Consider the following 26,614-nt stretch of genomic DNA (forward strand, 5'->3'; position numbering starts at 1 on the left):
TACACACACACATGTACAGATACACACACACATACACACACACACATATGCACTCACAGGCACATACACACACACACTGACACATACACACACACACACTCTCTCACACACACATACATGCACTGACAGACACACACACAGATACACACACACACACTCTCACACTGACACACACACTCTCACACACACACAACAGACACATGTACACACACACGCACTCAGACATACACACACATGCACACAAACACACACACACACACATGGAATGAAATCTAAAATGCTTAACTAGAATGTACATTAAGTGTAGCAGGGCTATTAATATGAGAGAGTTGGGGGCAGAATGTGAGCAATCAAAGATAGAAAATTTAAACAGAGAGTGCTGGGAAGACTCAGCAGGTTAGGTAGCATCTGCGAAGAGAGAAAGAGAGTTAACGTTTTGAGACCAATATAGGAACATAGGACTTAGGAGCAGGAGTGGGCCATTCAGCCCTTCAAGCCTGCTCCGCCATTCAATAAGATCATGCATGGCTGACCTGGCTGTGGTCTCAACTCCATTTTACAGCCTACCCTAACATCCCCCGTAACCCCTGACTCCCTTGTCTATCAAAAATCTGTCTATCTCAACATTGAATTCCTCAATGACCCAGTCTCCACTGCTGCCTGGGGAAGGAACTCTACAGACCAAGGACCCTCTGAAGGAGATAAAACAGTTCTGAAGGAGAGTCATATTGGACTCGAAACGTTAACTCCCTTCCTCTCTCCACAGATGCTGCCTGACCTGCTGAGTTTTTCTAACACTTTCTGTTTTTATTTGAGATTTCCAGCATCAGCTGTAGTTGGCTTTTCTTGTAGAAAATATCTATCTATTCGAGACGCAGAGAGGGGTGTAAAGAGCTAAAGGGGTGAGCGATAAATAGACCAGGATTCAGGTAGAGGTGAAAGGCTTGACACCGTGTGTGCAGGGCACCCTGCTAGCAACGGAGGCGCCAATCAACCCCTAGCACCACAACTGGCAGCTCACCCATCGCTTATTGCCAGCCCTATCTGCAAAAAGCTGGAGCTGTAGGTAGGGTCCGAAGTATGAAGGCTAGAGAGCCACAAAGTAGCAAGATGAGGTGCTGCTGCTCGGGTTCACCTTGAGTTTCATTGGAACATTGGAAAAGACTTCCATTTAGACATCGCCTTTCATGACTTCACGGTATCCAAAAAGGGCTTTTCAGCTTTTGGAGTGGATTGTTATTCATTTCACAATTCATTTTATTATTATCCATATGTAAATTTGTTTTGGATATATTGCTCATTCATTAACTCACCTCCTGACTTCCCAAAGCCTATCCACCATCTACAAGGCACAAGTCAGGAGTGTGATGGAATACTCCCCACTTACCTGGATGAGTGCAGCTCCAACAACACTCAAGAAGCTTAACACCATCCAGGACAAAGCAGCCCACTTGATTGGCACCCCATCCACAAACATTCACTTCCTCCACCACCGACGCACAGTGGCAGCAGTGTCTACAATTCACCAAGGCTCCTTAGGCAGCACCTTCCAAACCCATGACCACTGCCATCTAGAAGGACAAGGGCAGCAGAGACATGGGAACACCACCACCTGGAAGTTGCCCTCCAAGTCACTCACCATCCTGACTTGGAAATATATCACCGTTCCTTCACTGTCGTAAGGTCAAAATCCTGGATCTCCCCCACCCCTAACAGCACTGTCGGTGTACCTACACCACATGGACTGCAGCGGTTCAAAAAGGCAGCTCACCACCACCTTCTGAAGGGCAATTAGGGATAGGCAATAAATGCTGGCCCAGCCAGCGACTCCTACATCCCATGAATGAATTTTAAAATTACAATGTTTATGGGGAGGTAGTGGTGTAGTGGTATTGTTGCCAGACTGGTAATCCAGAGACCCAGCGTAATGCTTTCTGGACCTGAGTTCAAATCCCACCTTGGCAGGTTGAATTGAATAAAAATCAATTAAAAGTCTAAAGATGACCATTGTTGATTGCCCTTAGGGAAGGAAATCTGTTCTACTTACCTGGTCTGGCCTACATGTGACTCTTAAATACCCCCTGAAAATGGCCTAGCAAGCCACTCAGTTCAAGGGCAATTATGGGTAATAAATGCTGGCCTAGCCAATGATGCCCACATCAAATAATAACAATGAAAGAAAATTACCCTATCACATTCTCACCCATACATCAAAAAGTCCTTATGGAGAAGGACACAAATGGGTTCAGGAAGCAATTTGTCCTGTATCTAAGGGATTGTGGCCTTTTCCCTGAATGCAGGCAGCAGTAATACTGAAACAAGGGTGATTCTTATTGTTCATGACACTCTTTACTTGCATCAAAATTCTTCGAGAGCAGATTTCGTCAAGAGAGATCTGCTCATCAAATACCCTTCCTGCCTGCTTCAATAATTTCCGTACCCTTAAAGAGGCTGCTTTCCTAAAACATGTCAGGCAAGACATCCAAAAAGATAGCGCTCTCAACTATAGCCGTATCGAAGAGTTCTATGATTGTAGGATCTACAAGAAAGGATTTTAATTTTCTGAGATAGTATAATCGTGTATGTCCCTTGTCCCCACCGCATCTGTACACGATTCCCACCAATTCAATTTATTGTGCATTTTCCTAGATAATTGTAGTTTATAACTATTTCAGTGTCCACATCCTTAATCTTCACAGGAACAATATCATTAACTGGCTTATTTCTAAAAATCTATAACTAGTTCTTTCGTTCAGTTTAAGAGAATTGTTATCACACCATCCTATCACCTTCTCAAGGGCAATTAGGGATGGGCAACCAATGCTGGTCTGGCCAACGATGCTCACGCCCAAGGAACGAATAAATAAAGAAGAAAATTTTATAAATTTCTCCTGTAGTTTACTTCACTGTTCCTCATGAGAACCACAAGTGCCGTATCGTCAGCTTACTTCAGGATCGTTATGTTGTCGTGCTCTGACTGACAATCAATCACACAGAGAGCAAAAGGCAAAGGTGAAAGTGCACAGCCCTGAGGAGATCCAGTGTTTGTTAGCATGGGTCCCGAGTCAATCCTAGAGATGAACACCCATTGGGTCCTACTGTAGGGCATGAGGTCAGAGTGTAAGTAGGATGCCGGATTAAAATGGAAAGCAACCAGGAGCTCAGGATCATGTGAAGGTACAGAACAGATCACCAAAGCGAGCACCCGCTCCGCACTTGGTCTCCCTGGAATACTCCACCAACTGCGCTTTCCAAATTTCTGCCTCTCGTTCACATTCCCCAGGAGGGTACGTAACAGGTGAGCGAGGGGTGGTTGATTTTTGCTCCCTTCCGGAGCCCAGGAAAGGGGGCACTGAGGCCAGCCCTGGGAGCCTTGACTCTGTCACCAGCTGCCTCGGCAGAGAGCAGGGTTCTGATGCGCGGCCTCAGGACCACGTTGGCCAGAGTGGTCCCCAGGAAGTGTAGGCTTGCGGGGAGGGGGCGCGGGCAGGACAAGTCAGTCCGCAGCACGCCATTTCGCAGCCATGACCTGTTGAAGGGCTCAGAGGAGGGGAGGGGGCAAGATTGTAAGGCAGTGCCCATCACAGAATCAGAATCACAGAATCACAGTGCAGAAGAGGCCCTTCAGCCCAACAAGTCTGCACTGACATGTGAGAAACACCTGACCTACCTACCTAATCCCATTCGGCCCATAGCCCTGAATGTTATGATGTGCCAAGTGCTCATCCAGGTACTTTTTAAATGATGTGAGGCAACCAGCCTCCACCACCCTCCCAGGCAGTGCATTCCAGACCATCACCACCCTCTGGGTAAAAAAGTTTTTCCTCACATCCCCCCACTAAACCTCCTGCCCTCACCTTGAACTTATGCCCCCCATGAAACATTCCCCATCGTGCCAGTTCCCCCACTTCCTCCTCACCCCCTGCTCTTGCAGAGTAAGGAGGGGCACCTCCTGCCCTTGTGCCAGGAAATGGGGTATGGTCAAACCGTGTGACCCGGGCCTTTTGTTTCTCTTCCAGGTGGACTCGCTGCGCCATGTCATCAACCAGACAGGCGGATACAGTGATGGTCTGGGAGCGGGCAGGATCTACAGTCCACAGGCCCTGAATGTAAGTAAGCTGTCTCCTTCTGCTACTTACATGCAATTACTGAGAATTTGCAGCACAGAAGCAGGCCATTTGGCCCAACTGGTCTCTGCCAGTGTTCATACTCCACACAAGGTTCTTCCCGCCTCCTTCATCTTTCAATATCTTTCCATTCCTTTCTCCCTCACGTGTTTATCTAGCTTCTCCTTAGATACATCCAAGGGGAGATGGTGGCACAGTGGTCATATCACTGGACATGTAATCCTGGGGACCTGGGTTTGAATCTCACCATAGCACCTGGTGGAATTTAAATTCAATTAATTAATAAACCTGGAATTAAAAGCTGGTCTCTGTATAATGGTCAGTTGTTATTAAAACCCATCTGGTTCACTGATCCCCTTTAGAGAAGGAAATCTGTTGTCCTTACCTGGTCTAGCCTACCTGTGACTCCAGACCCACAGAAATGTGGTTGACTCTTAAATGGCCTAGTGAGCTGCTTATTTGTATCAAACAGAACTGGACCACCTGGCATCAACTTAGAAACTATCATCGCCATTCCTTCACTGTCACTGAGTCAAAATCCTGGAACTCCCTACCTAACAGCACTGTGGGTTTACCTACACCACATGGACTGCAGCGGGTCAAGAAGGCAGCTCACCACCACCTCCTCAAGGGCAATTAGGGATGGGCAATAAATGCTGGCCCAGCCAGTGACACCCACATCCTGTGAAAGAATTTAAAAAATTGTTAGTCACCTCATGTGGTGGTGATGGTGAGATTCACCTTCTAACCAGTCTCTGGGTGAAGACGCTTCTCCTGAATTCCCAATCGGATTTATTAGTCACTATCTTATCTTTTGACCCCTACTTTTGGACTCCCCTCCAAGAAAAACATCTTTTTTATATCCATCCTATCAAACCCTGCTTTAGTTTTAAAAGTCCTCGATCAAGTGTATTATTCACTTCTGCCTCTCTGCCTCTCTCTCTCTCTCTCTCTCTCTCTCTCCCGCTTCTCGTTATTTCCGAACGGGAGGCAGAGACAGTATCTCGTGGAGGTGCCACTTGTCACATCTCCGAGATCAGTTCAGTCGGACGGTCAGTCCCAGCGGCCAAAGTGAGCTCGCCGACAGCCCTGCTGCCGAACGAGAGATTGGGGTGGAGGTCAGAGGGGTGCTGGTAAGGCAGGCGAGCTGGGAGATGAAGGCAGGCAGCTGATGTGTCCCACCTGTCAGAGGCAGTCAGCATCGGGCAGATGCACGCCAGGAGCGCTGGAGCGGGCTGAGCGGACAGAGAGGCAGGTGCCGCCTGGTTTACTGCAAGGGCCGAAGCCTTGATTCAGCGTCTCAATAGGCCAGTTAGCTGAAGCCTGCTGGGCCAACCCTCCCCCCCCTCCCATCCCATTTCCCCCCACCACCCCCACCCCCGTCATCCCCACACCGCACACAAACACCTTCCCCTTCTCCACGAGCGTTCGCATATTCTATAAATAAACACCACAGCCGAAAGCAGCACGCAGGCCATCTCCCCACCCCCCACCCCCCCACCACCCCTCCCCACACCCTCACCGCCTCCCACCCCCACCCCTGCCCCCAACCCTCTCCTTGCACTGCCTGTGCTGGGTGGTCTTGTAAATTCACAGCGACAAGCTGTGTGGTGCTGGGGAAAATTGATACGACAGAGACAGCCAGAGCCGTGGTTCCGGAGAGGACAGCAATCCAACTTGATTTCTCAGATCAGGCATCCCACCCCTCAGCGGGTGTGACAGCAGGCTGAGAGAGCAGGCCAGGCCTACACAAACACACACACAATGTAACCGCCGGGTAAGAGTCTCTGCATCGCTGCAGGTTAGTGCTGGCCGCCACTCCTGCCTTGAGATGTCCGACAAAATCAAATTCTCCACTTGCCGGGAGATGTTGACGAATGTTTTATCCTTGCTCTCTCTCTCTCTCTCTCCTGAGATATTTATTTCAAGAGGCTGAGGAGAGAAGGAACGAGATTAACAAACTTGAGGCCTTCGCTAACTATTGCTGCGATGGTTGTCATATCTTTTGCCCTTGCTGGCTGTGTACCCCCTCTCCTTTGGAGGCAGAGGTGACTGAACTCCTTCATCGGAGCTGACAATGGGTGAAAGTAAAATGGGATCTTGTCATTCTCCTGCTGGGAAAGTTGCCTTTAATTCACTCTTAACATTTGCAACCAATTGGATTGTACAGTGGGTGCCACATAGTAGGTGCTTAAACATAGAGGAGGTGTGGCTCGTAGGCATATGTAAATCACAGGTGGCCGTATGAATCTCTGGCTGAGGTACAGAGCGTTTACAGAATTCAGCTAACAACAATTACTACTTCCATTTCCCCAGCACTTTTTACATTGTAACATATCCCAAAATGCCTCTCCAGGAATGTATTGGAGGGGGATAAATAAAATTTGACTATAAGCCGCATCAGGCAATATTAGGACAGGTAATCAAAAGCTTGCTGAAAGGCTTTAAGGGGCATCCTAAAGGAGGAGAGAGAGGTAGAGAGGCAGAGGGATTTAGGAAGGGAATCCCAGAGCTTAGGGACTGGGCAGCTGAAGGCACGGCTACCGATGGTAAAGCAATTAATATCAGGGATGCTCAAGAGGTCGGAATTCGATGAGCTCAGATATCTCGGTCTGTAGGGCTGGAGGACAGTTACAAAGGTAGGGAGAGGTGTGGAGGGGAAAACAATCTAATCAAAATGGGAGCCGCACTGTTAGAGAGAAAATCTCCTGCTCACGACCCTAACTAAAAGAGGGGCTGACATTATCAGGACTATATTTAAAAAGGGTGTTTCACACAATGCCACTTTTAAAGATAGGCTGCCACAAGTGTTGAACAGGCTTGATAAATTAGCTAGTCTGTCCCTGCCTATTATGTTTGTATAATTGTAAACTGAATCCTATACAATATGGATGGTCTCTCCATCAGGTCTTTCTTGAGTATACAGTACATGAGTTGCAATCGCTTGGGAGGAAATGTGACCTTGGACCTGTGGTTCCCAAATCTCCCCATCACTGGGGCTTTACCTCACCTTGCATCTGGTCTGTTCCTTTACAATAATATAGTAACTTCACTATTATTCCATCATGTGACTACCAGGAAGGTAGCAGTTGAATTTAATGGACCTTTATAGCAATTTCTACAGTCCATTCTTGGCAGGGCTCTCACTGTTAAAATGTGGCAATTATGAAGATTGACGATATCTTTTGATCTGCTAAAGTTAATCAATTGTCTGCACAAATGTTAATCCAGCTCCCCCACACTGTGACTCAGTAACCCATCTCCCCCAGTGCCCTGTGTTACTGACTGTACCTCTACTGTGTTAATCCAGCTCCCTCACACTGTGACTCAGTAACCCCTCTCCACCAGTGCCCTGTATTTCTGACTGTATCTCTACTGATGTTAATCCAGCTCCCTCACACTGACTCAGTAACCCCTCTCCACCAGTGCCCTGTGTTACTGACTGTATCTCTACTGTGTTAATCCAGCTCCCTCACACTGTGACTCAGTAACACATCTCCCCCAGTGCCCTGTGTTACTGACTGTACCTCTACTAATGTTAATCCAGCTCCCTCATACTGTCACTCAATAACCCCTCTCCACCAGCATCCTGTGTTACTGACTGTATCTCTACTGATGTTAATCCAGCTCCCTCACACTGTGACTCAGTAACACTTCTCCCCCCAGTGCCTTGTGTCACCGACTGTATCTCTACTGATGTTAATCCAGTTCCCTCACACTGTCACTCATTAACCCCTCTCCCCCAGCACCCTGTGTCACTGACTGTATCTCTGCTGGTTAACCCAGCTCCTTCACACTGTCACTCAGTAACCCCTCTCCCCCCAGCGCCCTGTGTTACTGACTTTATGGCTACTGATGATCATGGTTGGGCCCAGTTTGCGGGCATCTCCTGCTCTATTTATATGACTCTGCAGTCTGTCTGTCTGTCTCTCTCTTGCGCTTTTTCTTTGAATCCCCCCTCTATCTCTCTTTCTCTCCCCTACTTAATTCAAGGCACTGGCACTCATGTGATGAATCGCATGCTGTTATCATGTAACCGAATATTTCATAGAATTGTCATACAGTGTTAGATCAGAAGCTGGACAGTAAGTACCTATTAAAGCCTTCACAATGTAGCCCTGTCATGACAAATGATAGTCACAAGAATGACCAGTATTTTGCGAGATCACTAAAATATGTCGGTCAGAGCTCACCCAGCTTCTGTAGCTTGTCTCATTACAGAATCATAGAATCACAGCGCAGAGACCATTTGGCCCATTGTGCTTATGCCAGCTCTTTGAATGATGGACATTTACAAGGCTTTTGATATGGTCCCTCATGGCAGAGTGGTCAAGGCAGTAAAAGGCCAGGAGATCTCGGGAAGAGTAGCAAATTGGATCTGAAACTGGCCCGGTTACAGGAAGCAAAGGGTAATGACTGAAGGGTGTTTGTGTGATCGGAAGGCTATTTCCTGTGGCATTCGACAAGGCTCAGTACTAGGTCCCTTGCTTTTCATGGTATATATCATTGATTTAGACTTGCATCATTAAAAGGTTTGCAGAGGAGATAAAAATTGGTCGTGCGGTTGATAATGAAGAAGAAAGCTGCAGACTACAGGCAGATGTCAATGGCCTGGTTAGGTGGTGGCACAGTGGGTGATGGTGGAGAGGCCTGGGGAGGGCGCGCTGCAGAGGCAGATCATGGTCAGGTGACCATGACCCGATGTTGAATGGAAGCCATTGAGGGAGGCGGAGTCCGGAAGGCTCTGTGAAAGTCTGTCCCATGTCTCTATCTATAAATCCCAGAATCCCATGTGCTCTTTTTCAAAATCAGCCTTTTTCAGCTTAACCACGATGTTGAACGCAAAGCTCCAGATCTCCCTGTTCCTGCAATCCCTTCATAATGGCATCATTTAGTTTATATTGTCTCTCCCCATTGTTCTTCCCAAAAAATGCATTGTTTCTCATTTCTTCCATGGGTTATCTAAGAGAGAGAGAGAGAGATTGTCAATTTGCTACTAATCCGTATTCATCAGGAGCTGATAGTCCAACCTTATTTCACGAGGGACCTCTACAGCCAACTGATAGAGGATTTCCCATCAGCCTGCATTGTATGTGAAGCCCGGCCAGAGAGTTGCAAAAGCCAGAGTCTGACCCGCTTCACCACACAATCACTCAAAACCCATGTCTAATGCTGATTTTATTCATGGTCAGATTCTGCAGTCAGAGGGCTGGGAGCAGCTGAAAATCACGTTGAGGAACATTCTTCGAGCTTGAATGATGCGTGAATGGCAGTAGTATATACAGCCAATCGTGTGACACCATTGGATCCCATTGTAACCTGGCAACAGCAGCCATTTTGACCACTGAGGCCTGAGGCCTCGTAAATTCAGGTGGAATGGAATGGAGAGAGCTTCTTAAAGAGCTTCCCCAGACATGCTGTCTTAATATTGGGGTTACAGACAGAAGATCCATCCACTGCACAGCCAATCAAAAATTAAAGTGTTACAAATGGGGCATAAATCTGTTAGAACCAGGTTCCTCCCCCTCCAGACCCCTGCCCTCTCTCATGGGTGCAACTCAGCCTTTCTCGCAGGGAATCTCAGTGCTTTGATCTTCTGGTTTGGCATCCATCCAAAAATCAGGCATCAGCACTAAAAAAAAACAAGCCCCTAACATACCTACAGGGCCACTAAATTTATTCAGGGCAAATCACTGAATTTGGCCACATTGAGGCATAAGTAGAAGATGTGTTCTGGTTTGTTTACAGGGTAGGGTGGGGAATTACCAAGGCTCAGTGGTCACAGATGACCACAGGGATTTCATTTCACAGTTATCAATCTGACACATTGCTGCAATGAGTTTGTGTCTGGAAATGACCTTGGATCCAAGTCAAAAGATGCAGCACTGTCCAAATTTGGCAGTCATTTTTATTAGGGCCCTTGCCCACCTTAGCACTATCCGCAAAGCTATAGAGCTGATGGTTGGCGCATTGGAGAACCTGGCAGCCTCCCATGTTACCAACGCTTGTGTATGTCCGTTAATATTTTTTGGGGCCCCTCCCTCCTCCACCGGTGAACTCCACACCTGGTGAAAGGGAGCAACCGGTTCAATTGCATAGTCCATAAAAGCTCGTAAACAGTGGCTCGAGCCTGTGACAGAGACTCTGAGGTGACCCCCACCTTTCATGGCTGTGAGCTGCAGTTTCTCCACATGCTTAGAGGCCATGTGTGTGTTCATGTGCCAAGATGGATTATCAATAATAGGACGGAACTGTGAAAGTACTTAATGTTAATTAAATAAAAGGTAAATATTTGAAGCAAGTCAGCAGTGAAAAACTATGGGTATTTTGGGAGACAGAAAATAAATAGGTCGGCAGTGTTTAGTAGTGGCATAATCAGATAGGAATATAAGACACAAAACTCATAGGAAATAGGAGCAAGAGTAAACCATTCGGCCCCTCAAACCTGCTCCACCATTCACTAAGATCATGGCTGATCCAATTTACCTACACCTTCCCCTGATCTCTGTTTGATAACATTCAGTGACTGAGCATTCACGGGGATCTGAAATGAAGAATTCCTGAGCTCACAACCCTTCGAGTGAAGAAGTTTCTCCTCATCTTGATCCCAAATGACCAACCTCTTGTTCTGAGACTTCGACTCGGGTGTTTTAGATTTCCCAGCCAGAGTCGACCTCCTCCCAGCACCTAACTTATCAGACCCCTGAAGAATTTCATGTGTTTCAATTGAATCACTTCTCATTGTTCTAAACTCTTGGGAATATTGGCCAAGTCTGCTCAGTCTATACTAATATATTACCCCCCCAATCCAATGGCTGCTAACGTTATGCATTGACCTCTTGTGCGTCACCTTATTAAATCCTCTTTGAAAATCCAAATACACTACATGCTCTCGTTCCCCCTTAACCATCCTATCAGTTACTTCCTCAAAAAACTCTAACCAATTTGTCAATCGCAATTTTCCTTTCAAGAATCAAAATTGACTCTGTCCAATCATATGATGGTTTTATCAGTGCCCTGTTATCACAATCTCTAATGATTGGATCTAGCATTTTCCCTATTGCTGTTGTTAGACTAACTGTCTATGGTTTCCTGTTTTCTCTCCTCCCTCCTTTCTTGAACAGTGAGGTTATGTTTTCTACCTTCCAATCCCACCATGGGGAATGTTCTAGAATCTAAGGAATTCTGGAAGATAAAAACCAATACAACCACTATCTTTGCAGCTACCCTTTTTAAAACCTGAGGATGTAGAACATCAGGTCCTGAGGATTTCTCAGCTTTTAGTCCCATTAATTCCTCCAGGAATATTTTTTAACTATTACAAATAGCTTTGTCAGTGGCAGATGGAATATAATGTGAGAAAATGTGGGATTGTCCACTTTGGCAGGAAGAATAGAAAAGCAAAATACCATTTAAATAGAGAGAGGACGTCACTGCAGGAGTTCCTCAGGGGAGTGTCCGAGCTGCAGACATCTTCAGCTGCTCCATCGATGACCTTCCCTCATCATAAGGTCAGAAGTGGGGATGTTTGCTGATGATTGCACAATGTTCAGCACCATTCACGCCTCCTCAGAAACTGAAGCAGTCCATGTCCAAATGCAGCAAGACCTGGACAATATCCAGGCTGGGGCTGACAAGTGGCAAGTAACATTTGTGCCACACAAGTGCCAGGCAATGATCATCTCCAGCAAGAGAGAATCTAACCATCGCCCCTTGACATTCAATGGCATTACCATCACTGAGTCCCCTGCTATCAACATACTGGGGGTTATCATTAACCAGAAATTGAACTGGACTAGCCATAAGAGGCTACAAAAGCAGGTCAGAGGCTAGGAATTCTGTGGCGAGTAACTCACCTCCTGACTCCCCAAAGCCTGTCCACAATCTACAAGGCACAAGTCAGGAGTGTGATGGAATACTCCCCACTTGCCTGTATGAGTGCAGCTCCAACAACACTCAAGAAGCTTGACACCATCTAGGACAAAGCAACTCGCTTGATTGGCACCAAATCCACAAACATTCACTCTGTTCACCACCAATGCACAGTAGCAGCAGTGTGTAGCATCTACAAGATGCACTGCAGGAACTCACCAAAACTCCTTAGACAGCACCTTCCAAACCCACGACCACTACCATCTAGAAGGACAGGGCCAGCAGATAGTTGGAACGCCATCAACTAGAAGTTCCCCTCCAAGCTACTCACCATCCAGACTTGGAAATATATCTCCGTTCCTTTGCTGTCGTTGGGTCAAAATCCTGGAACTTCCTTCCTAACAGCACTGTGGGTGTACCTACATCACATGGACTGCAGTGGTTCAAGAAGGCAGCTCACCACCACCTTCTCAAGGGCAATTAGAGATGGGCAATAAATACTGGCCTAGCCTTTGATGCCCATATCCCTTGAATGAATGTAAAAAAAGACTGCAAAATGCTGTGGTACAGAGGGATCTGAATCACATAAAAGTTAGTATGCAGGCACAGCAAATGATTAGGAAGGCGAATAAAATAAAATGTTGGCCATTATTGCAAGGGGGATGGAGTCTATAAGTAGGGAAATCTTGCTACAGCAGTATAGGGTCTTAGTGAGACTACATCTGGGAGCCCTGGGAGGTTGTCATATAGGGAAAGGTTGAACAGGTTGGGCCTATAACTACTAGGGTTTCGAAGAATGAGAGGTAATCTTATTGAAACATATAAGATCCTGAGGGGACTTGATAGGGTGGATGCTGGGGGGATGTTTCCCCTCAATGTCAAATCTAGAACTAGGGGGGCACAGTTTAAAAATAAGGGGTCTCCTATTTAAGACGGAGATGAGGAGGAATTCTTTCTCTCTGAAAGTCATTAGTCTTTGGCATTCTCTTACACAGAGAACAGTGGAGGCTGGGTCATTGAATATATTCAAGGCTGATTTAGACAGATTTTTGATCAATAGGAGAATCAAGGGAGCAGGCAGGAAATTCGAAATTAGGCCACAAGCAGATCAGCCATGATCTCACTGAATGGTAGAGCAAGTTTGATGGGCTGAATGGCTTACTCCTGCTCCTATTTCTTGTGATCTTATGAAGCTCTTCATGTTCACTAAATCCTTAGTGTTATAGTCTGGAAAGCCAATTGAAGAATAATACTTGAGCCAATCTTTACTCAGTCTTTCATTTATTTACAACATGAAACATTACATGCATATACCTCCTAACTCAACCACTCCACAGTTTCAAGAAGTGTCGCTTATATGTGTTCAAGTGAAACCCATTCAATGTCCACCACCTGCACGCAATCAAATTTAATTAGTATATAATTAACACTTGACTCCCCGTTATATCGAGAATGTTTCATGTCTCTTTCGCCGTGAAGACAGAAACAAAGGACTGAATTTTCCAGGCTCCGTAGGTGGGTCTGGAGGTCGGGCCAGGAGCAAATTCTGAAAGTAGTACATCCACGCTGTAAGCGCTTTTGTTGGAACTAGAGTCACTGTGGTATTGGCTACCTATCAGCAATGGCAGGTAGCCAATTAGCCCAATTAAAGCCCCAATGGGGGGGCCAGGGTGAAGACACTGTCGGAATCTTCATGGTCTTAGAACAGCCCCCCGAGTTGGGAGGTCGATGGGAGTTTGAAGCAACCTTCAGGTGGTAGGGCTAGAGGGGCTAACAACACCTCCACTTGATTACCCGAGCACGGACCCAACCGGGATGCGATGGCCACAGCGGCTTGATGGCTTCACAGCTGTGGCCAGGCAGGATTTTTAATTTGTCCCGAATCTGCGGGGAGTGCCTCCATTTTGAGCCCCCTTGGGCCTCCTACCTCCCTCCGCAGTGCCCACCTCTCCCGATGGGGCTGCCAGCCGGGCATCAATGGGTCCCTCCCATTGGGCCTTGCACTTCCCTAGCCCACTGGCTATTCTTAATTGGACGGGGCTCCCAAAAGTGACTTCTTAATTGGCTGCTTCTGGGAAGGCCACAATCAACATCCCTCGACGGGCACTTCTGGGTGACTGACTCAAAATTGAGGCCATCTGAGAGGATTCAGCCCAATGTATTCATTTAATGTCATTATCTTACTCTGCATTATGATGTCGCCCATGTCTGCCTGTCAAGGACCCATATTTACTCTCACTAATCTCTTCCTTTTTACATAGCTATGGAAGGTTTTACAATCTGTTTTGATGTTTCTAGCTAGTTTACTCTCAAACTCTTTGTCATTCTTTGCTGAATTCTCAAATCCATCTCAACCTTCAGGCTCCCTGCTCTTTTCTGCACCATTATAAGCCTATTCCTTTAAACTAAAACTACCCTTAACTTAAAAAAACGGGTCATCGAGCTGAAATGTTAACGGTTTCTCTCCCTGCTGGGTATTTCCAGCATTTTCTGTTGTTACTGCCTTTAACTTCTCGTTGGCCACAGTCAGAGCACTTTCTTTCTGTCAAATTTTTAAAAATTCATTCAGGGCATGTGGGCGTCGCTGGCTAGTCCAGCATTTATTGCTCATCCCTAATTGTGCTTTGGAAGGGGGTGGTGAGCTGCCTTCTTGAACCGCTGCAGTCCAGGTATTTAATCCTGAGGGAATGCAGAATCCATTGCGAATTATGAATTAATTCTTTAATATCCGCCATTGCCCAAACACTGTCCCGCCTTGTAATCTCGTTTCCCCATCTGCTCTAGTCCCTCACACCTACATAGTTTGCTGTGTTCGGACGTAAGATCCTAATTTCAGATTTAAGATTGATGTTATCTGACACCCGCCTGTCTCCGAAAAACGCGCAATTAGTTGCTTTTATCCCTGGGGCAGGATTTTCGGGTTGTCGGGCCCAGGAGAGGCCGGGAAATAGTCGGCTGCCCGCGATTTCGAGCTGGCTGGAAGGCGCTGCCGGGGTGCAGGCGGGAGGTGCGTGGGCGCAAAGGTCTGCGCATGCTCCGGGGAGCGCGCACTGAAAGCTCTGGGGAGCTGCCTCAGGGGGAGCTGAAGAATACTAAAATCAAGAATAAAGATCTTGAGAATGTGAAAAACATATCCCAGCATAGGACTCAGTCACACGAACAAGCACGTAGTAAAAAATGCTGTCAAGACATTTTTAGTTTTTTTTAAATGAATGTTGGAAACCTCACCCCGCCCGTGGATGAGGTTTCCTAAAATATCCAATGGCTGCCTGGCCGATTCGCCCGTCAGGTTGGGCGGGCAGTGAAAAAGCATTGATTAATGGCACTAACAGGCCTCTTCATTGTCGGCGAATGTGCTGCCGCCTCCCTTGCGCGCCCGCCGACTGAAATATCGCGTGAGTACGCGATCACGTCGGGATGCTCGTCCAACATCATCGCGCGCTATTTTACGTCCAATCAGGTTGGCCACACACCTGCCCGCCCCCTCACCTCGCGTGATGTAAAATCCTGCCCCTGGTCTTCCATTGCTCGATCTCTCTCCTCCTATGGCTTTTCATCACCTCCTTTCACCACTGAATGGAGCGGTGCAGTGACTGTCTCTGAGTGATGGTCCTTATCAGACGCTGGGTGTGAGCTCAGTGAGGATGTCCTTCGTCCCTGATCTGTCAAGCGGAGGATCTCGCAGCTTGCTTTCCTTTCTCTGATGCTGAATTGGACAGAGGTGATGTTCAGTCGCAATGCTTTCCCACAAATTTTGACAGGGTTAGGAGCAGGTCGGAGTGGCAAGGGTCAAGTTTGGGAGGGAGGGGGGGTGTGCGCATGTGCAGGGAAGGCCTGGGGGGTTGCGAGGGTGGTGATTGGGGTCTCGGGGGATAGGTCGGAGGGTGGGGAGGGCGGTCTGGAGGTCAGCAGGTTCTAAGGCGAGGGTACCCCCCCAGTCAGAAGAGACCTAGCACCTTCCCGGCCGAGATTGAACTCTGTTCATTTTCGGATACCCTCCCACCCCCAAATCTACCATCTGCCCACCAGCCTAATAATTGAGGCTGGGCAGGAAAAGGCCTCTGACGGGGGCGGCTTCCCCTTTGAGGCCCTGTCCACTCCAGCTTCAAACCATTCCAAAGTCGGAGCAGGTGGGATCCTGGAGGGAATCCCGCCCATACATTGTCACGCTCCCCCGACTTTCTGGTAGGGCTGTTCGTGATCGGCTCATCGACTTGCAACTCAGTTCCCTAGTCACCAAGGGTCGCACGCCTTGCCTTCTCTCTGTTACTGACCATCAGGGTCTTGGACACAATGCTGAAATAAAAGCCACAGCAAAACAAACTTTTTAAACCAACTCTTTCCAACAAACCATCCAATATTCCACACAAAAGTCAGCTGTGCCTTCCCCTGGTGCCTGTCTTGTGGGTGCCTTTGCCTGTTCTAGTCATCCTAACAGCTGTAACATGGCTGGTGAAAGGCTGGTGACTTTCATTGGGGGTCGGGAGGCTGCACATAGCCCTTCAGGATGGTGTCAAGCAGCTCTGGGCCTAGAGGCCTGGTTTCACCTTGCCATGGGTGGCACCAGCCTGGGCTGGCTAGTTGGCAGGCGACAGTAAGGGCTCTGGTGCAGTGGCAGTGCCGGGAGGACAAACACTGTCATCCTGAGAGAGGGCAGCATGCTCCATAGAGCCACTGCCTCTGCCCCAGGGCACTGCCTCAGCAATCCTAGTGAACTGCTGGATCACAGGTTGCTGGACTGCTGTGAGACTCTGCAAGCCCCTTTGAGCACTGATAATCCACAGCCAGGACGGTGGCGTTCTGAGCCTGCATGGCAGCAAGCTAAGATTTCATGACCTCAGTCTGAGCTTCCACTGCAGCAGTCTGGCTCCTGCTTGTGCTGCAGTGGGAGCTGAGACATCAACCACCTGATGCTGCATCATGGTTGTGTCCCCAAGTGTTCGCATGGAGTTGGCCCCCATTTCCCCACTGGAAAGGATGGGTTGCAAGCTCCTTGCAAAGCCCTCTACCAAGTTGGAGCCGGACTCCTACGTGCTCCTTGATAGTGGCAGCAGGCTTTCTGGCAGGTGAACCAATGTACCAGCCATCTCTGTGTGCATGCCTGCTGACTTTTTTCTTTATATCGCTGCATCGAAGTCCTCATCTGAGCCCTCTGCAGCAGAACCCGTGTGCAACTTCGCCCTCCAGGGAGCTGGCACCCACGTTACTCTTCCCCTCTGACCTGGCTGCTGTCCACTCAAGCCCTAGTATCTGACCAAGTGCAGATCCCACCTCTCTGGCACCCTCTAAAGTACAGAGTGTCAGTATCTGAACTGGTGGCTGTGAGGGTGAGAGAGAGAGAGAGAGAGGCAGTGTTTCTTCAGCATCAGCTGATTTCACACTCCCACATGGCCAGGTGATAGTTCTTGTCTACCTGAAAGGAGAAAGGTACAATGGTAGGGTTACACTGAGGACAGCAGGGTTGGTAAGTAAGAGACAGATGCTTTTAGGAATCAGAAAAGATTGTGCAGGAAGTGGGATGTGAAGAAAGGAGAATTAGGTGTGAGCATTCCACCATCTCCAACCCTTTTAACCCCACTGCTGGCCACAACCTCAGGAGCACCATCTCCTCCATCCAGGTGAGGACATGCAGCCATGCCTGCCCCCACCCCTCCCCCATCTCCAGCGGTTAACTCCTGCTGTCTTCACCTTGTCCAACAAGAGAGATTGAAGTGTAAGTGCGGTGCAATACGTTTGGGTGATGTGGCTATCATGGTTGAATAGCTGGCAGTGTCTGCAAGCTGTGAGTCCCGGCTGTGAGGCTTGCAGCAGTGCTAAGTGTGTGCGGGTGAGTTGAGCCTATGATTATTAGGTTGGAGTCCTGACTGATAGATTGTTGGTAGGTGATTGAAAGGGTGTTGTGTGCACTGAGCAGCGTGTGAGACTCGTGGCGTAGTCAGTGGGATATGACATTTGCTGACCTTGATCACTCATGTGAGGTCGTTGAGCTTCTTGTCGCACCGCATCCGGGTCCTCGGGTCTACTCTGCTGGCAGTGACCTCCACCTCTCCTCCCACAGCCTTCTTGGGAGGACCTCCTGGCCCCCAGGGTCTCTCTCTCTCTCCTCCCGTCCACCTCCCGAATAGTGCCATCAGACAGTGGCTACTCAGGTCTCCAGGCAGCATATAGTGGACCACTGAGTGTCCGTAGTGGGCCGCTCACACCTTAAAGTCTGTTTCTTTTGCAGTCACTAGGCAGGCAGTGCAGACACTCCACATGACTGAGTGGATGAGCATTTTGCAAATTGGTCTAAAGAATTTTTAAAAAGGCACACACTAAATTTTGCTCCAAGAAATGACAGAAACATAGAAACTGGCTGACATCCACAGACTGTGCTCAGCATCTGCCTTCTATGTAACTGTCTTCACTGTCACTGTCTTAATTGCAAGTGGTGCAGTCAATTCTTGTTAAGTGAAAGCCCAATGTAATCAGGACAAGGCGGCGCTGGTATTGGGCGCGGTTCATTAACAATTCCCAGTTCCACAGTTAGGATCTAGTCCCAGACCTGGTTGATGGAGTGAGCATGTGGTGAATCACCTGCTTGTAGGCAGAGGGACTTGTGAAGCCCAGTGCTCTGGCTGTGCAAAGTAGGAGGGTCCAATCTGCTATCTAAGCCCTGAAAGCCTTAAATACCAGGCCACAAAGGCCAGGGAACAGTCCTGTTTCGACTGTATCTCTTACTTCACTGGTTTGGCCGGATGGGTTTTCGTGGCAAGCTTTTGGTGCTTTCCTCATCTGAAGTCGACTCACCCGTACTGAAAGGCAATTGGGAGCAGGGCCCCTGGCTCAAGGGGAGATGGTGGCATAGTGGTAATATCAGTGCACTAGTAATCCAAAGGCCCAGGCTAATGCTCTGGGGACATGGGTTCAAATTCCACCACAGCAGCTAGTAAAAGTTAAATTCAATTAATAAACCCTGGAACTGAAAGCCTGTCTCAGTAATGGTAACCAGGGAACTATCATCGATTGTTGTACAAACCCATCTTTAGGGAAGAAAATCTGCTGTCTTTACCTGGCCTGTTCTGGCCTACATGTGACTCCAGACCCCCCAGCAATGGGGCTGACTCTGAAATGGCCTAGCAATGTACTCAGGGAAAATAGGGATGGGCAACAAATACATCCTTGCCAGTGACATAAATTCTTGCCCTGGGCCTGAGGCACTGAAGCCAGTGACTACAAATTCCTCAGCAGTGGTTACTGGGAAACAATAGCTCTGGTTGCGAGGTGTGTTTTCCCAAGCTGGGCAGCCAGGTTTGTATGAAGGCAGGTTGCTTAGAATGGGAGCAGTGTGCCCACATGCCCCAATTGAGGCCCTTAAGCAGGCAATTAATGACAATATAAGTGCTGTTTCCCACCCAGCCTCAATTTTGAAGCAGGATGGAGGAGCTCAGGGGCAGGGGAGAGCCCTGCTCAGGCCTTGGGTAAGAAGGGAGGTACCTCCCTCAACAGCCTCCTTTCCACATCGGGCAGCCGGTGTATGCGTGGGTGTGCGTGCATATGTGTGTGTGTGTATGTGTGTGTGCAATGTGTGTGCGTGTGTATGTGCGTGTGCAATGTGTGTGCGTGTCTATGTGTTTGTTGCCTGTCCAACGTTATGGTTGGTGGGCGGCCGAATCAGCCATGTGGCCTTTGCATTTTTCAGGAAACCTCATCCACAGGCGGGCTGCAGTTTCCGTGATAAATTAAAATAAAAATAAATTTCTGTGGGCAGCATTTTCACTGCCCACATTTTCAGGCGGCTGATTATGAAGCTTGGACACTTTTTTTCCAGTTTCTGTGACCTTTATTTTCGGCTGTTTCAGGTCTTCAGCTCCCTGAGGCGGCTCTCTGCCTTCAGGGAGCTTTCTGTGAGCGCTCACCCCTGCCCGCGCTGACTTCAGCGCTCACCCTCCTCCCGCCTCCACCCCGACAGTGCTGAGCCTTTCAGGCCAGCCAGAGTGAATTTGTGGTGGGGGGGCCAATTGCGGTCGATGGTCTGCTTCCCAGCTGATCCCAGAGACGGCGCCCGCCCGCCAAACTGAAAATTCTGCCATGTGTATGTGTGTTTGTGTGAGAGAATATGTGTGAATATGTTTGCGTGTGCATATGTTTGCGTGTGCATATGTTTGCGTGTGTATATGTTTGCGTGTGCATATGTTTGCATGTGCGTATGTTTGCGTGTGTGTATGTTTGCGTGTGTGTATGTTTGCGTGTGTATATGTTTGCGTGTATACGTTTGCGTGTGTATATGTTTGTGTGTGCATATATTTGCGTGTGCATATGTTTGCGTGTGCATATGTTTGCGTGTGCATATGTTTGTGTGTGTGGGGTCTGAATTTTTCAATCGTCGGGCACGCGTGATTGGCGGACCTGGAAGCGGCCGGAAAACTGACCTCTGACCGCGATTGTCCCCTGACCGCGATTTCACACTAGCTGGCCAATTAACGGCCAGCCAGCATGAGAGGTGCGCTGAAAAGCTCAGCGATGCCGGGATGAGGGCAGGTGACGATGTCAACGTGGTCGTGCAGGTGAACGCTTCGAGAGAGCTCCCTGAAGGCAGAGAGCTGCCTTGGGGAGCTGCAGACCTACAAATAATGAAATAAAGCACTAAAAAGCTGCAAAAAACTGTCCATGCAACATAATCAAGCACCTGAAAGCGTACCTCATAAAAATGCTGTCCTCAGATAATTATTTTAACTTTATTTCCTAACGGAAATTTCATCCCGCCCTCGGATGAGGTTTGATGAAAAATGCAAAGGCGTCTGGCTGATTTGCCCACCCACCAACCATAAGGTTGGATTGGCCATGAAAAATTGCAGACAATTGCGCCGTTTTTGTGTTTGTGTGTGTGTGTATGTGTGTGTGTGAGTGCCTATGTGACTGTGTGTGTGAGTGTATGTTTGTGTGTGTGTGCGTATATGTGTGTGTCTGTGAGTGCGTATGTGAGTGTATGTATGTGTGTATGTGTGTGAGTGTATGTGTGTGTGTGAGTGCGTATGTGAGTATATGTGTTTGAGTGTATGTGTGTGAGTATATGTGTGCGTGTGTATGTTTGTGAGTGTATGTGTGTGTGAGTGTATGTTTGTGTGTGTGATTGTGCACATGTGCATGTGAGTGCGTGTGTGTTGTGCTGTTGTGACCCTTGCAGGGTTTCACAGGGTTAAATGACTGCCGCCTCCAAGGAGCTGAAGCTCACAGAGGATTGTAACCCCGAGGCATCAAATCACCACTGTCAATCCTGGTGTAAAACACTCCTCTGATCCTGTCTATCAGCTGCCATGACAAGCAAAGTGGGAATTTTTATACTGTCTTAGCAGCGGAAAAGAAACCTAAGGACATGAGGGCAATTAGGGCACTGACAGGGAACCAGCCTCTCAACGCGGGGACATTTCATCGGAATTTCTCCTCCTCTTGCTCTGACTGCCTGTGTGCTGCTTGCCTGGATTGTGAGAGGGTCTGGGCAGTATTTACCATAAAATAACAGGCTTCGAAATGAGAGGCTGCCAAGGGGCCTTTTCTACTGCTGCTCAGCTAATGGCATTTAAATTTTGACTAATGTCCCCAGCGCACTTTAATCTGCCTGCTTTCCAGACACAAAATTGATTCTGCTTTCTGCCCCTTATACTTACCTTGCCATCTTGAAGGCAGTAATTTTTTGTAATAGCCTCTTTGCAGCATTGTTCCATTATGACCTTTTAGGAGAGGGCTTTTTTGGTAAGCCGTTTGGTTTCACTTTTCTTTAAAGGGACAGTGAACAGGGTGAAGTGCCTGTGGCATGGGGAGGGCTGGGGGCTTGGGGGTGGGAGTAGTGGAGTTAGTACCCACTCCTGCTTGGAGGTTGTGACTTTAAATGCCAACCTTGACTGGCACGACTGTCCCCGAGAGTGTTATTGGTGGCTCAGTGGGGCGTTACTTCAGACTAGAAGGTCACAGGTTCAAACGTCAACTCAGAAGCTGGAGCACATAATCTAGGCTGGCACGCCAGTGTTGTACCAGGAGGAAGGAGCAAAAAACATTGGCAGAGGGGGGATCACATGATGAGATTCACAGAAGAGCAGGGCACATCCTGACCAACATTCCTCCCGAACCAACGCCACCAATTGCGGCAACTCTTCCACAGGACAACAGTTGTTACTAATAATGGTCACAAGCTATTGTGTAAAACAGTTGTGAGGCTTCAATGATCTGATATCCCACCATTAAAGGTGGTCCAAGAGCAGTGGGAGTCTCTAATGTATGTGAACTGGGTTGGTCGCGTCCCATTTATTATTGTTTGTTCTTGGCACGTTGGTCCAACTAACAAGGTCTTATCTATTACCTGTGGGGGTATCCACAAAGGAGAGATGGACTTGCATTGATATAGTGCCTTTCAAAACTCAGGGTGTCCCAAAGCACCAACGAAGTGTTGTCATTGCTGCAACAACAGCCAGTTATGCACAGCAAGCTCCCACCAACAGCAATGAATTAATCACTGGATAATCTGTTTGTAATGATGTTGCCTGAAGGATAAATATTGGCCTGGATACCAGGGAGAACTCTCCAGCTCTTGTTCAAAATAGGGCCATGAGATCTTTTGCGTTCATATGAGAGAGCGTCCAAAAGACAGCACCTCCAGCTGTGCAGCACTCCCTTGGTACTGCACTTGGATTATGCACATTACTCACTAGCAAGGGATTTGAACCCACAACCCCTTTAACTCCGATGTGGGAGCACTACCCACTGAGTCACAGCTCATCTAGACTGTATGTGGCGGGCTCCCCTCTGTAAGGGCCTTAGAGAAATCAGTTGGGTTTGGATAGCGTAAACCCAACAGATTTGATGATCATTTTTCTCTCTCTCTCTTTCTTTCCTCTTTTCGAGCGCAGGCCAGGGTGAGATTGGCTGGTAAGACTTCAGGATTCATTATCCATCCATGTTTGAGGGCCATTGGGTGATGTCACATATTTCTCAATGATTCTACCAACCAACTTGCAATGTGGCCCCAAGTTCAAGGTCCCAGCTGCATGACCTGGCTGAGTTGTGGAGCGCAGGTAGCCCTAGCTCAATCAGTTTAGGGTGATTAGTTGGCTAAAGCACAACCGATTGGAAGGCCAGGCGCAACCCTACTGCCTGGTCCACCAGCTCGAGGATACTGTGATATCAAGGATGTCTAAGGAGAACAATAGGGGGTTCAAAAGAGAACCCACCACTTAGATTGCAGTTTATCATGTTCTGAATACTTCACAGTCACTCTTTTAATTTAGGTGAAATTATTTTAATCACTCCTCCACTGGTGGCAGTATCTTCAGCTGCCAAAAACCATACACTCTGGAATTCCTTCCCTAACCCTCTCCGCCTCTCGACCTCACTTTCCTCTTTTAAGACACTCCTTAGAACCTGCCTCTTTGACCACGCTTTTGGTCATCTGCCCTAATATCGCCTTATGTAGTTCAGTATCATACTTTGCTTTTTAACACCTCTATGAAGAACCTTGCGTGGCTTTATTCTGTTAAAGGTGTTTTAAAAATGCAAGTTTTTGTTGTTGTTGTTGTAGCAGTTGGCAGTCAATTGGAACACACCAAGACCCCAGAAACGACCAATGAAATAAATAATCAGTTCAACCTGATGGTATTGGTTGAAGAATAGATGTGGACCTAAGCACAGGGGAGTACCCCTGCTTAGCGGTGTGGGATCATTCACATCTGCCTGATCAGCAGGGAAGAGCCCTGCTCTGGAGGACATCACCTCCCCAAATCCAGCACTCTCTTCGTACCACACTGCACAAGAGTTGAGGGTTGGGGGCGTGGGGAGGTCTCCCTGGTGTCTTAGCCAACATTCATCCCAGAACAAACAGCAAAAAAACAGATTATCTGATCTGTTATCTTGTTGCTGTTTATGGGGTCTTGCTATGTAGAAGATGGCTTCCACATTTCCCCACATTCCAACACTTACTACACTTCAGCAATAACACCTTCACCGGGAAGTGCTTTGGGACATCTCGAGGCGAAAAGTGTGAAATTAATTCAACATTTTGCTTGATGCTGACACTTGGGAGGGAGAGTTAATTCACCAGCACTGACATAAAATCATTTTTTTAAAGAGGCGTTGTAAGTGGTTTCCAAACGGCTTAAATGTGTAAACGCGAGTTTCCGTGACCTTGTCAGGATAATTGTCAATCAGCATTACCTCACTCCATTCCTTGCTCTAAGCCATTTCTTTCTTTCCACAGACTAATGGAGGTTGGCAGGATGCAACTACCCCATCTTCAGTGACGTCACCAACAGAAGGGCCTGGAAGTGTCCAATCTGATACCTCCAACTGATCTCCTAGCAACAGGGCATCCCAGGAGCCGATGAGCTTCCACTCTGCACTGACCAATCAGACAAGGGGGGTGGGGGTGGCATGGGTGGGGTGAACCGATGAAAGCCCCAATCAGCTTTCTCTTTAATTTTTGGTGGGTGCTTGACAGCCAGTTGGGACAGTTTGTTCAGTCTTTCTTTGTCTGGGTATAGGAGCACTCTTGAAGTGAACATTGTGAGATAACACAGAAACAAAACATCTTCACATCTCTCCCAATGGACAATTACCTCATTGTGACTCCATCTGAGACCAATAAGGAACCCCTATCCTTACATTACAGTGCTCACACTCTACCTCTTTGAACCAGTCTTTAGCCTGCTTAAGCCAAATTTTGTTTCTGTCAAGCACTTGCATCTTGGTTAATCGACTGAAACACATTATCATTGAATTCTCGAGAGAGGGAGCCCAGGGTGTGAGCCATCTCCTGGAATAGAATATGGGTGCCTATCAGACAAAGCTCCAGTGCAGAATACAGAATTCTCTCCCCCGCCATTTTGTGAACCATATCATCTTGAAACTATTAGCTGAAGGTCCCCTCTCTTTGTTGGTATCTATTAAGTCACTTACTTCAAGGAATATTCTCCCTTTTTAATACCTCAGTCAGTTGTACAGTTGTATCTGCTTGTCCCACATTCTCACCACTCTTTGTGTGATGGCATTATTCCTTCCCCTGCCTACCAGATTCGCTTTTGGTCAGGTTCATTCTGGATTTAATTCTGTCATGGTTTCCAAGGTTACTGTATCTTAGGCTTTATTTGGTTTCTGTTTTACAAGTCCTGGGCTGGGGATAGCTGGTTTTTGTGCTCGACATCTGCCCGACCTTTCAAATGTCATAATCAGATTGAATTGTGGTTTTCTAAAGGAAACAGTAATCCTATCTCACGATAGGAAGCCTCACTAAAGGGGCAGCATCCTTTACAAACATCTCGAGAGGCTGCTTGCTTTAAATGGGAAGCTAAAAGCATTAAATTACAAGGACAGGTTGCATAGAGTAGGCTTGTATTTCACCCCCACCCACTCCCCTCCACACACACCGCCCCCCCCCCCTCCCCAATCTCAACCAAGCATAGAAGATTGAGGGGTCATCTAGTGGAGGTGCTAAACAAGAGTAAAGAGGAAGTTCAGAACAAGGTGGCCTAAGCTTCAAATTGGAGCTCGGCCGTTCAGTGGTGATGCCAGGAAGCACTTCTTCACTCAAAGGGCGATGGAAATCTGGAACTCTCTTCCTCCAAAAAAAGCAGTTCAGGCTGGCAGACAACTGAAAATTTGAAAACTGAGTTTGGTAGGCTTTGACAATTTTAGATCAGGGTACAGAACTAAGTTGGGTCGATGGAGTTGGGATACAGATCAGCCATAATCTAATTGAATGGTGGAGCAGTCTCAATGGGGCTGAATGGCCTCCTCTTGTTTCTATGCCCCTAAAGCACTGGTTAAGTTATGCTGCTTCATGGATTTGTAGCTGATTACTAAATGGGCCGTTTAAGGTGGGTTAAAGGCTGTGGTGAACTCACACACTGGACTGCAGGAAGGAGAGGTCAAATGTCAGCATGTGAACTCCGCCCATCGAACTTGCAACCTTTTGGTCCTTGATCCTTGTCAGAAAGGTGGATGTCGACCCTTTTTCCAGTAAGGGGAGATGATTTAAAGAAGCCCTCTGATCAGGCATATTACTGATATCTTAGCAGTAGCCAAAATGGCAGCTGCAAGTTGGCCTTGCGTTCGTTTGAGCAGTGCAATCTTTGTAGACGTCCATCTTGACTTGAGTTCTCATCACCCAGAAACATGTAAACACAGAAACCCATGGGCAGGCACCCCCCCCCACCACCCCCCAGTCAATCTGGTGAAACAATGGTTTTACAGCCCACAACTAATATTGCTCTCCACCAACTGCAGAGCAAAATCAGCTTAGGTTAAAATCCCCCCCCCCCGCCCTCCCCAATGCTCAAAGGTGACTTAATAGTTGGCCACAGACTAAGCTGGAGGCCGGAGCCACCTTCGATGCTGTTACTGACCTTGTCGGTCTGGTTGTTACCATAGATCACCCTTCCCTTCTCTTGAACAGTGAGACTACACAGTCCCTATAGCCAGCAGATTCCGCCTCCCATCAGATATAATTGCAAAATCCTCCACTTACCACCTATCATAACAAGTGAAAAAAACAAAGAGATCTCAGCATGAAAAGAGGCCATTCTTCCCATCCTACCCATTGGATCTATCCACTCTAATCCCATGCCCTGACTGTCCATTAACAGACACTT

General features: G+C 47.7%; 1 protein-coding gene across 1 annotated transcript in view; it reads left to right on the top strand.

Annotated features, from left to right (window-relative positions):
* Positions 1 to 24,808, top strand: part of LOC144692533 (pre-B-cell leukemia transcription factor 1-like) — a 724,336-nt gene extending 699,528 nt beyond the window's left edge. Inside the window, exons 9-10 of the mRNA XM_078561505.1 lie at positions 4,020 to 4,109; positions 24,226 to 24,808. Of these exons, the coding sequence (XP_078417631.1) occupies positions 4,020 to 4,109; positions 24,226 to 24,318 (183 nt within the window). The 3' untranslated portion in view covers positions 24,319 to 24,808. The remainder of the gene's footprint in view (positions 1 to 4,019; positions 4,110 to 24,225) is intronic.
* The last annotated feature ends 1,806 nt before the right edge of the window (positions 24,809 to 26,614 follow it).

The sequence above is a fragment of the Cetorhinus maximus genome, chromosome 17 (genome assembly GCF_964194155.1).
Source record: "Cetorhinus maximus chromosome 17, sCetMax3.hap1.1, whole genome shotgun sequence".
In the NCBI taxonomy this organism is placed as follows: domain Eukaryota; kingdom Metazoa; phylum Chordata; class Chondrichthyes; order Lamniformes; family Cetorhinidae; genus Cetorhinus; species Cetorhinus maximus.